Source organism: Dunckerocampus dactyliophorus, chromosome 18, assembly GCF_027744805.1.
Source record: "Dunckerocampus dactyliophorus isolate RoL2022-P2 chromosome 18, RoL_Ddac_1.1, whole genome shotgun sequence".
Classification (NCBI taxonomy): domain Eukaryota; kingdom Metazoa; phylum Chordata; class Actinopteri; order Syngnathiformes; family Syngnathidae; genus Dunckerocampus; species Dunckerocampus dactyliophorus.
The window spans coordinates 2,771,703-2,783,728 of NC_072836.1; the positions used below are offsets into that span (position 1 = coordinate 2,771,703).

Here is a 12,026-nt window from a genome sequence, read left to right on the forward strand (position 1 = left end):
ACAAGCTAAAACTCCACTCTGAACTCCAGATGTCATTTCCTGTCTGCTCCCCGTGCAGCTCAACTACACGGTAAACTGTCTAAAATGGCTCATTGCCTCTGATTATACAGTATCTACTATATTGGGCAATAGGAGTGTAAAGGTGACTATGGGGTGCTATTTCATGTCTAGAAGGCTCTAATAATGTTTAAAAAAAAGACGTAAACAGGCTTTGTATGCCATAACTACAAAAATATTCCATTTATAAATAAGGACTCCTACTTCGAGGAAAACAAAACCAAAAGCAACTGATGAAAGTTGGATTTACATTTCTAAAGATATTTGATTTGTTTTTCATGTTTCTTGCTCACTCAGAGTGTCCATAAAAATGACATGCACATGTGTCTTGGCCAATTAGGCAAAGAAACGTTGAACATTTGGACATGAGCATTCAAAAGTGTGGCTAAGGTCAAATTAAGTTCACCTTAAGGTTATATTGCATTTTAGGGTTATCCTGACATTTGATATTCCGAACCTTTTGTGAGCGAACAAGTAGACAGTAGACAACAAACAGTAAGATTCTAGCTGTGTCCCAATACTTTAGTCCAGGCAAGTTTAAAAACAAACCTCTCTCTTGCTCAGCTAAAGTAAAGTAAAAGTGACAGTGCTGCCACAGAGAGGTGAGGACACGTCCCTGCAATGCCAACGTCTTGTTTGTCCTCCCTGGGTGCTTGACAGAAGAAAATTGGACAAATCATCTTCCTGTCACATGGTCGTCCACACAAGTCACATCTGTGCTACGCGCTAACTAGCAGAGCTGTGGTGCACGTGTGTGTGTGTGTGTGTGTGTGTGTGTGTGTGTGTGTGTGTGTTGGCCTCTCAGGTGTGAGAAGTGAGCAAGCAAATGAGTGGGTCTGAGCAGGTGTTGTTCATCACAGAGGAGAAATGTCTCATTTACCACACTGATGCTGTCACCTTCACTTCCAAGATGATCACAGCTGCGCTTGTCAAGCATGTGAAGGTTAAAAAAATTGTTTTTTTCATCCCTCATTTGGCTGGAAAGAGCATCAGTAAACAAGCATAAACCCTAATTTCCGTGGCTAATAATACATATGAACATAAGCTAATCAAAAAAAAATGACGACACATTCCCTTAAAGCGTGTGTGCTCAGTTGAAGCCATTATCCTTTAATGTTGATTACATATGAGGTCCTCTGGGCTTAATGAGGGGGGAGGACAGGTTGGTGTGCTTTGGGGACAGAGGTTAGCAAAGTGATTTCCTGGCAATGTTAAGGAAAAGCCACTATGGCTTCAGGAATAAGGCTAATAAAGACACTAATAAAGAATAAAATAAAAAAATATGTTGCTTATATTGAACTGAAGTTGATCCATTTCTAGTCTAATCTTTACTCTTTATAGCCCTGCTAGTGTTTTTTTTGTATTTGAGTGCCTGTTTTAATTGATTAGCTTGTTAAAGTCTGTGCTTAATGAGCCTGTGTGGCTTATGCAGAAGTTGTATTGTTTGTTCTTTACCTTTTATCGTAACTAGAAATGAAAAAGAAGTCGTCTGGTGGCGTTTAAGTCACACACACACAACACTTGCGTCACTGCCCAATTAATATTGCGGATGTTATTTTGGCATAGCTGCGGCAGACAGTTTCATGATGACGAGCGCAATGTCTAAGAGACTCCCAAAGAATCTGGAAGAGTTGGCAGCTCTGAATTTACTCCCCTGCGGGGATAATAAGAAGTTACTAACTACATGTAAAAATGACATGGGATCATATTATGGTGGAAAATGTTCAACTTTGGCCGCACAGTCAGGAGATCGAGGGTTCGAATCACCATTTGGGCATCCTTATGAGGATGAGTGGTATAGAAAATGGATGGATGTTGAAAGTTAAAGTTTCATGTAAAAAAAAAAAAAATAAAATAAAATAAAATAAAAGATGACTTTGGGCTGGTTCTGCTTGATTAATAACACAAGCACTCCGTTTAATGATTGAAATACTGGTGGAGCATTAGTAGGTCTTAAGTTGTGGTCGAAGACGGGTTGTGAGGTCAGCACGTTGTCATCAGACAAGAATCATGAATAATTCAACTGCTTTATTAATGAAGATTCAGTGTCGGAATGTGGGCGAGGACAAAATTTGGGGATGATTAAATCCTTGATGGGGGAAATCAAAGTTAAATATGGACACTGAGAGACATGTTAAGGCTCAGTCAATTTAATTTGACTGCTGCCTGCCTAAACAACGTTGGCAGATGCATTTGAGGATGTGCTTTTAGCTGCAGCCGCTGCTGCTCTGTTTTTGTTTTTGAGTTTGGAAAAGTTAACGCTAGGTGCAGCCTTCCTTTCTATGTTGCTATGTGAAATCTATGCACCCAGGAAGGACGTTCCGCTAATGCTTAAAATGAGCAAAATACTGCAAGTGTTACTTGTTATCATGAATGTGCCTGTTGCTACATGCTCACAGCATGGACATAAAACCATTAAACCTTGTTGGACCTTTTTAAGAGGTGTTTTCATAGCGGCTTTTCTAGGTGGAATTGGTGTGTCCCATTACGTGCATTAATTACCTGCCTCTTTTCAGCTGTTTTTATATCTTTAGAACACACAGAAATGAGAAAGACATGTTCGTGTCTCACATAAGGATTGTGGATGACGGGCAAAAGTTCCCCCAAAAAAGTGCACTTTTCCTTTAAAATTGCACAGAGATCAAATTCAAATACAATGTATATATATATATATATATATATATATATATACACACACACACACACACACACACACACACACCGTAGCCACTACTCCTCCAACAGTCTCACCCTGAAGGAAATGCAATCCTCCACTTTAAGGAAAACCCAAAAGGCCAGCAGGTATCCTCCCTGAGGACCACGACACAAACAACCAATCAATTTAGAGATATGCTGAACCGGGTCGCTCCTGCAGAGTTACCTTCAGCATACAAACATGGCGCCGAGAGACATGCTGCATAATGAAGCCAAGGTCACGCCGGGTCCTCGTCAGGACGTTTGACTGTCTGCATTTTAAATGTCGCTGTGTGTTTTATGGCAAATTGATTCATATTTGCAAGGGGTGGCATCAGATTGTCACTCGCATCACAGAAATCAAAGTTTGTGACGACAGGAAGACTACCTTTGTTCAGATAACAGTGTTTCCCCAGATACCGTGGTCCCTCGTTTATCATGGTTAATTGGTTCCTTAACTGACATAAGTAGGATTCAATATTAATAAACAAAATATTTTCCTAGTTAGAGCATAGAAAACCTGCAATATAGCAAGAGATGACTGTATTCATTTATTTGTGGTGGCTAGATTTGGCGCTACTTGTTGGCCCATAAGCACATTATAATGGGACTTTCCGTGAATGCAGCCTTTCATGCCAACTCCGTTCAGTAGATTGTAACTCTGCCTCTCAACACACCTCATACGCACCTTGTGGCACCACTGATGTTAAGAGTTTTGAATGTACAATGCCAGTTTACTTTCCACAGCGCCTGCCACTCCTTTCTACCATCTTCTTGACCTTCAGGTCTCCTTGACAACGACCTCTAGTCTCCGACAGTTCCAACAGCCTCGACCACCTGCTCTGACACCACCTCTTCATACCCCTCACCCCCACCCTGGCCACCTGCTGCGCTAATCTCCATCAAACCATCTGTACTGTCATCTCCTCTCAGCGGCTCCTTAGGAGTCCATGTCAAACACCTGGAAGGTCTTAGCACCTTGATGGAATCAAGCCATTGTGCTGCTGCTACCTAAACATTTGTCCACTTATTGAGTGAAATGTGGCACTAGAGGAGCTGCTGCTGCTGGTGGTGGTGGTGGTGGTGGTGAAGGTCAAGTGCATATTAGATAGTGTTTAGGGAAAGAGGCTTATCTACATGAGGACAGACAGCCAGCAGAAACTAAAAAGTGAAGGGTTGAGCTCCAGATATTTTTTGTTTACAGGGAAAAAAATATCCTGACACTTTTGAGTCATCTTTCTTATCAGCACAACACATGCAGTTAAAACACACACACCTGGGAATTATGCACAAGAGTAAACACAATAATAGCAGTCAGTGTTCATGATGCTGCACGGTCACTGCTTTGCATACAGTGCATCTCCTCATGCTCCTAACGCAGCAAACTCTGATTTTAGATCACAGCATTCGTTATTTAAGTTGTGGTAAACCCACCCTTTTATGCTTGTAATTACACAACACAAATCTACAAGGGCTCATCAAACCAAATGCCTAGCTCACTCTAGATGCAACCAAAAATAACACACGAGGAACACACAATGTAACTGAACCATATGGACTACACAGGTATCAAAACAAACGTTTACACACTAATATACATGACAAACAATACTATTCATAGTAATTTACAACATGCTAGGCATGCTGGGAAGCCAATGGTACACAAACATCCATGTTGACCAACAGCACCTGCACACACAGAACAACACCTTATGTCAATAGAGACGCACACACATCGCACACACTTACCAACAACAACAGGAAAACCAGCGTGCAGCTAGCATCCAAGATGGCGCCGCCCCCATGACGATATTGTCGGAATAAAACATTGAGGAGTCAGTTAATCAATACGCTGTGCATCGCAAGAGGAAGCAGCAGCGGTCATTTTGTAGCTGCAAGGGAAGGAGAGGGTGGGAGTTGGGGGGCGTCGTGTCTTAGCCGTACCTTTAAATTAACTTTATTCCACAGAGGACGACTTAATGGACACACAATGTAATTGAAACATCTACATGGCGATAAGCAGCGAACAATGCGGTGTCAGCATAACGTTGCTCGCTGCTCATATAGACACATTGATTTTCTAATGGCGGTCCACACAGAGCAAGTGCCATAAATCAGCCATTTAAACGGTGCTGGCCGTCCAGCAGGGTGGAGCGCACCAGCCGCTGCTTGGCGAGCGGTGCCGTGATAAAGCGCTGCTGGGGCAGCACGGAAAGGACAACACAGCAGGGGACAATCAAGGACATGAGAGGTTTAATTGAGGTCTTTCGGAGTCTTACGGCGGCCAACACAAACCCCTAAACATCCCATGGCGTCTTAATCTTTTCAATCAGAGCGGCGCGCCAGAGTCAGGATCAACAGTTTTTGCCGCGTTACGCAACGGCCTCCATGATGGCCGTCCACCGCGAACATGAAGAATCAATCAGAGCAGCAAATCACAGCCAATTGATCCTCTTAACAGCTTTCACAGGCTCGGATGAGCAAAATGTCTGTTGTGACATCTCGGCCGTTGATACTGCTGATGCGTGAGCTCGATACTGATTAAGTCACCGCATGAAGAATCAACTGGCTGACACTCAGCCTGGGAAGCACACGCTAATTAGTCTTCCTCAGCTGTGGACAAAAAGCACTCAGCGGCCATTTCATAAACCCACTTGCACAATCTAATGACTTTCAATACAAGGACTGTGTCATAAAACTGCCTTAACACAACTGCAACTAGAAGCTCAAGTTCAGACAGAACAGATCCTCCAAAATAAGGTCAGAGACATAGAAAGACACAGAAGGATTCTCTCCAAACTTCACATACTGATGCATTTCAAACCCACTAACACCCTCAGACAAAAGCTGCTTCATCCCAAAGAGCAAATTCTGAGCAGCAAACTGAGCAACGTTGTTTACACAGTGCCTTGTACTGAGGAGTGCCATGACCCCTAGATTGGACAGACCAAGCAACCCTTACACAACATAGGAGAGCAGGTTCTTCACACCCCGAGTCAGCAGTCCAATTGCATCTCAAAAAAGAAGGGACATTCCTCTGTCTGGACAGGGAGGACCACTGGAAAGAGGTGTGAAAAAAAGCCATCTATGACTAACTGGAGAATCCCTTTCTAAACTGAGGGCGAGGTGTGTACCATCACCTATGGTCTCTCCCCCAACGATTGTCTCATTCCATGGGAAGAGTGGCCACTAATGAGCTGTTTTGCCACCAGGCAGGCGAACAACCTATTGTTATGCAAGACGGTCAACGGCCAAAACCAAGGGACACACCCATCACAGACACAAATAGGGAAAGTCCACACGAAAAAATTAAAAACTGAAGACGTCTTTTTGGATTAGCGGCGTCTCCAACAGATAAGAAGAGTCCAGTTCATCCTTTACGAAGGTCAAAGACATGAAAGACGCTAAAATGGCGAGCCTCTCAACGCAAAAATGAACAATTTGGATGACAAACGACCTCATTCATCATTTCAACCCTTTGAAAGTGACTTTTTTGAAGGGGAGAGTACAAATAATCGCCATTAGTCAGGTACAATGTTTCAAAACAAAGTGCTCCCACAAGAAACGCAACCTGATGGAATCTTTTTGGTGCGGGGGAGTTAACCAAGCATCTGGATGATGACTGACAACATTAACCGTTCTCCCTGAGGCCAAGATTTATGGCTATGCCCGACCATAACGACACACTCGTGTAGTACCGCCAGCCCATGCTTTATTCCCTCTTTAATAAGCCGGGATGCTTTTATGTTAGTCGCATTCATCGTCCGCCTTGTTCGCGGTCTGATTGTTAAACATTAACGTGAGCAGAAGGCTCATTTGCATTCTGCTTGCACTGATCATTTGATATCTGATTTATTCCCAACTTTGTGTGTCCCTTTCAACATTACCACCATATTTCTCCTCTAATTAGCTCGAGACTCGTTCAGGGTGGAGAGATTAGCAGGAATTACAGTGACTTTACGCGTCACATAGCTCCTAAAACATCTTGCATGTTTTTGTTCAGCAAGCACAGCAGCTTTCATCAACTGGGAAGTGCTTCAATTAGCCAGTCTGCGGCATGAGCAATGTCGTGTAAATGCAGTTAGACTGGTTCACTGCAAGCTCATTTCTGGACTAATGGCCCCTGTTGAATACTGGACCAGGTCTAAATAGGGACAAAGACAAGCATGCTTGGATTCACGCATAGTTCCACACACGGACACTGGCTATGAGGGAGCACTCAATTATTTAAACTCATCATTCGACAGTCTGGCAAGTGTGTTTGGGCCAGAACCTTTGACACGGTGAGGAATGAGAAGGTCGCACTCAGTGTACTCCATGCTAACTGAAGGCTGCTGAATGTTTCACCACAGCTCAGCGGCTTCTAAATGATTGAATCAAAAATGTCAACCAGAAGAAAAACACTGATTCCATGGTCGAAAGTGTGATATGGTAAACAAGACTAAACTAACAAATCTAATGAAACCCTGAGACTATTTTGGGTCCTGGTCCTGGCCACGTTCCAAAACACCCACGAATAATGAAAAACCATGAATTATGGACATACTCATAAAAAGCTCTACAGTAAATGCAGCAAGAAGCTTGGCCAATCAGGGTGGCCAAGAGAGCAGAAACGGGCTCATTGTCAAATGACTTGAGGTGGTTTTGAATGTTCAAGTATGAGCAGGGGGGATGAGGACTGTGAAGGAGACGAAGGGAAGGCTGACAAATTATAAAAAGAGATCAGCGCATCTATCACTGTCGCCATGTTAAGATAAACCTCCAGTGAAAATAACAGAGTTGGGCTCACTTAAGACTTCAAGGACACATCCGCTCATCGAATGGGCGCCCTGAGCGGCGTTATCAGGGGAGCTGAGTGAATGAGGAGCCAATGTGACAGAAATGCACATTGTGGGGCTTGTTCCATTGCCTTTTTCTGGAGACGACATGCTACCAAAGACATTCAGCATCACTTCTAGAGAACAACATTCTGAAAGTGTACCAATTTAGGGGTGTCATGAGATCTCGAGAGATTAAAACGTTTCCTCGTTCAGGAAAAAACTGTCTTGCGATAATAAATGTATATATTTATCACACGATAAAGGAAAATGAACTCAATAACTTTGCCAGCCTCCATATATTACCATGTGCATGCGTGTCTGTTTTCCTCATCTCCCACCTCCAAACAGGCAGGAAGAAGTTTCACTCTGTGCATTGGTTCAGCACCAAGACGCTTCATAGAACAACAGCGAACATAGTGAGATGTCTTGTTAGTCATACAGTCGCTTGGTATATTATTATATATCAAAATTAAAAAGTGTATTTGTCCAATCATATATTTCATTGTACTTTTCTTAAAATTCAAGTTAAAATCTTGTCTTGTTGACCCAATCTCATGCATCGTCTCGTCTCGTGAACTAGGTGTCTAGGTCAATTAACCAAACAAACAAACAAACAAACAAATGTGATGGACTGGGTTGGCGCCGGGGGCAGCGTTTCAGTTGGCAGAAGAATGACTCACCAGAAACACCCTGTAGGCGTCTTTCCTGCTGACGGAGCCCCAGCATGGATCTGTGTCGTTGTACTTCACACCTCCAGCGCTGCACGAGTGGTTTCCACTGCACACAAGTATACGCTGTAAGCCAACTTTGCATAGGCCAACATGAAATGTAAACATGTCGTAATGTCACATATACAATGCCATCTTACTTCCAGCTGATTGACCCTCTCACGTAGCAGTGTAGCTATTATCAGTGCAACTGCAATTTCAACCCTCTACAGGTGATCCTCATGCAACAACGTTTTGTGGTATTAAGTAATTAATACTGTAAACGAAAAATAGATACTAATTATGTGTGCGCAGTGGAAGAATACGTAGGAAAAACAACATGGCTTTTGTTCTTTTTAAGTTTACTTTTGTCTATTCTGTTTGCAATGTGTCAAAGAAAAGGAAAGTGAAAAGCTCAGAAAGTGGAGAAATGCCGACCAACACTAGCTGCATGCCCGGTCCAAGCTGATCAAACGAGGCAACCGTCATGAAGAATAAAGATGTTATCTTTGAACATGTGAAAAGGATCTGCTCCTATGAAATGGCCAGTGATAACTAAGCAGCGCAGTGGTCTCATTATTGGGACTTAATGGGATAGTTTGGATTTTTTGACATGAAGTTGTATGACATCTCCATCAGCAGTGTAGTACATTAAAGTGACTTACCTCTACATTTGGTCCTGTGAGTCCAGGTCTGGTCGGATTTCCGTTACGAGAAACATAGTTCCGCTTAGTTGTGGATCTCCAAATAGAACTGGACTCGCGGGACTAAGTGCCGGGGTAAGTCACTGTTGATGTACGACACTGCTGATGGCGATGTCATACAGTACAACTTCATGTCAAAAAAATCCAAACTATCCCTTTAAGCCTGTATCTCCCTCACTTGCAAGGCCCGTTGCATTGTGCAGGACAACCACAGGGATGAAAGTCAGGAGTTCAGTATAAGTTCTGACAGACTAATGCTCCACTTACATTGCCCTAGTAGGAACAGAAGTGCTGTCATTGTGTAGCTAATGAAATAGCTGTTGAAGCACTAAATGACCAGTTTTGATGATGTCCACAATGTAGACCTTTATTTCAGCCTCTCTTTTTAGAAGAATGAGAAAGCAGCACTGTCGCAGACTCCTATCATGCCACTAAAACAACAAAATGTGCGTTTGTGTGCCGCAGCCTTAGAGGGCCAAGTGTCTAACTCGATAATAAACCATATTCGCATCCCAGTCAGTCTGGCCAAACGTCGCATAATAAAAACGTGTCTGGAAGCCAGTCAACACGGCTGAGCTTCCTGGGAGCGTCGGCAAGAGGTCAGCGGTGTCAGCTCGGCATTATTGTCTGGCTCTCCACAAACACCGCAGCCAACGAGGAGAGGACAGCTGCGCTTTGTCCTGCCAAAACGCAGCCTAACAAGTGTTCCAAATGGGGAGGGGCTGGGGGGAGGGGGTCTAGCCATAAAATAATTTTATATGCAAGTTTTATTCCTCAATAAAGAGAATGAACGGGATAAAGGAAGTTCTCACCAGGCCACCTCCATCAGGGAGATGGGCACAGCTGCGGCGTAGATGGCCAGGTCTCCGTACAAGTAGACGATGATGCAGATGTAGAACATGTTGACGCCGACTGAAAGACAACATCGGTAGAATGAATAAGATTCATGAGGTTAAAAACCACATCTCTTCTTCATCAACTGAGCAAACACCTCATCAGGAAATGTTGTTGGCGGACAAACATGGTCGCTATGTGCGCACCTGCTTTGTTTAACATGCAAAGTCATCCCTGAGCGTTATTTGTGCAAATATTCAACAGCAGTCATTAAATCAACTCATTAACACACAAGGAAAGTTTTCCTCCCCACAGTGCCGTCAAACACCCGACTGCTCATCGCCGTGACCCGCTCATCCATCACCCTCTGGAGGGCTCACCGCTGAACGGGGAGGGAGGGGGGCTCAACGGTCCAAACGAAGCCCTCAGCTAATTGATTACTACCAAGAAGAGTCAAGGCAGAGCGACTGAAGGCAAATAAAAAGTGGCAGCTATACAGCTCTACTGCTTCTTCTATCAAAGACGGTGTTAAAGAATCAAAGAGCAAGAATGAAACCAGCACGTAAACAAGCATCCATCAAGTTAATGACCACAAAACCACTCGCAGCCGCGCTGTCAGTGCGGACAAATGCACTTAAATACAACAAAAGATGTTAAATGCTCACTTGTGAGAAACAGGAAGTAAAGTTGTGTGTTACAATGGTGCCCCTAAAGTCGTACAATATGAAGTCATACAACAGGTTGGAGTTGAAACCGTCTTCACGCATGACGTCAACGCATCTGACCAGAGCATCAAAGGCGTTTTGATTTGTGGTGGACAGCTCGACCCTGGAACAGATTACAGTAGATCCGGAATGGCAAAATAAAAACCCCACAAATAACACACGGCCATAAAAATGTCTATTTTTGCTACTCTACACCAGTGGTCACCAACCTTTTTAAGCCCAATATCCCTGGTCTCAGCCATGAACCTAGACAAGCACAAGGCTCATTTCTGGGCAAGATCAAAGTGATACATAATTTAAAGACAAAGCTTTGTCTTGTTATTGGTTGTTAGTTGGCGCTGGCAACTCCGGTCGGGCTTTACGGACCAAGGTCGGTGTCCCTGGAGAGCAGGGAGGAATACTGGTGTGTTCAGTGGACACATGAGTTATGCATTTATTTTTCCTGATAATTTTGCGATTGTAGCACAGAGCTAGGACTGTGTGTGATTGAAGTCAATTCGCTGGAGCACCTCATCCCCTGAGAGACAGACGCAATGGAATGTTTGATGGGCTACATTAATAAACTCTGCAGATTTTCATCCAGCTGGCTGATTTGACATCGATATAATGTCTGATGTATCGTCTGGTATCTTTTTATCACCAACACAGACAAACAAACATATGTGCACGTTTCAACAGCAGCTGCCCTGATGGCTTCTTGTACCAATGGTCGTAAGATGGACCCTTAGCTGCCCTGCAAGGCGCCTGGTGTAAAAAACATGTGCCTGCACTAAATATAAATGTATAATGAGGGAACAACAGCGATCGACCGGGCAAGTCCCAATGGTAGATCGCGATCGACAAGTTGGCGATCCCTGCTCTAAAACCCCCAATGACAATATGCCTCTCACGTTTATTATAGGCATTTTAAATTGAGTTTTACACATTAACAAACAATTACAGGCATACATTGTATAGCATTTTACTTATAAAACCTTAAATTACGCATCATCACATCTTGTCAAAGCATCTTCTTGCTGGAAAATGTTGAGTCAACTGACTTGTGAGACAGCGCCCTCTGATGAATTTATAGCTTAAGTATTGTTTTTTTTCCGCCCCTGCAGATAGTGTCATCAAGCCACTTTCTATTTGAGGTGTAAATAGGATCTACCATATTCATTTCGTTATTTTCATTGTTGTTCATTGCCCTGGAAATTACTTTTTCTAAATCTGCATAAAATCTGAGGTCAACCAGCGAATTGTGCTTGACCTCTTTATTACACTACAAGAGTGACATAATTTGGACAAGGTTGGATGGGACGAGGTGGATGAGCTCAGCATGACCGCGGTGATGAGATCCCTCCTCGCAATGTTAACTAATATTTCCCAATTAGCATGAGCTACAGGCACGCGCGCATGCTGCAAAGTATGAGAGGGGGATGTCGTCGTCATCATCCATCAGCAGGACGCCGGTGAATGACAGCCGCCATTACAGCCTCCCTCTCA

The 12,026-nt window shown here is 43.5% G+C and overlaps 1 protein-coding gene across 2 annotated transcripts in view; it reads right to left on the reverse strand.

Moving 5' to 3' along the window:
• The window catches only part of tmem104 (transmembrane protein 104), a 37,421-nt gene that overhangs the window by 14,353 nt on the left and 11,042 nt on the right, over positions 1 to 12,026 (reverse strand). For both annotated transcript variants that reach the window (XR_008566775.1, XM_054759924.1), the window contains exons 7-8: positions 9,795 to 9,894; positions 8,252 to 8,348 (exon numbers count right to left, since the gene is read on the reverse strand). Coding sequence is in view for 1 of the 2 variants with exons in the window: in XM_054759924.1 (XP_054615899.1) it covers positions 8,252 to 8,348; positions 9,795 to 9,894 (197 nt within the window). In the remaining variant the exon portion in view is untranslated. The remainder of the gene's footprint in view (positions 1 to 8,251; positions 8,349 to 9,794; positions 9,895 to 12,026) is intronic.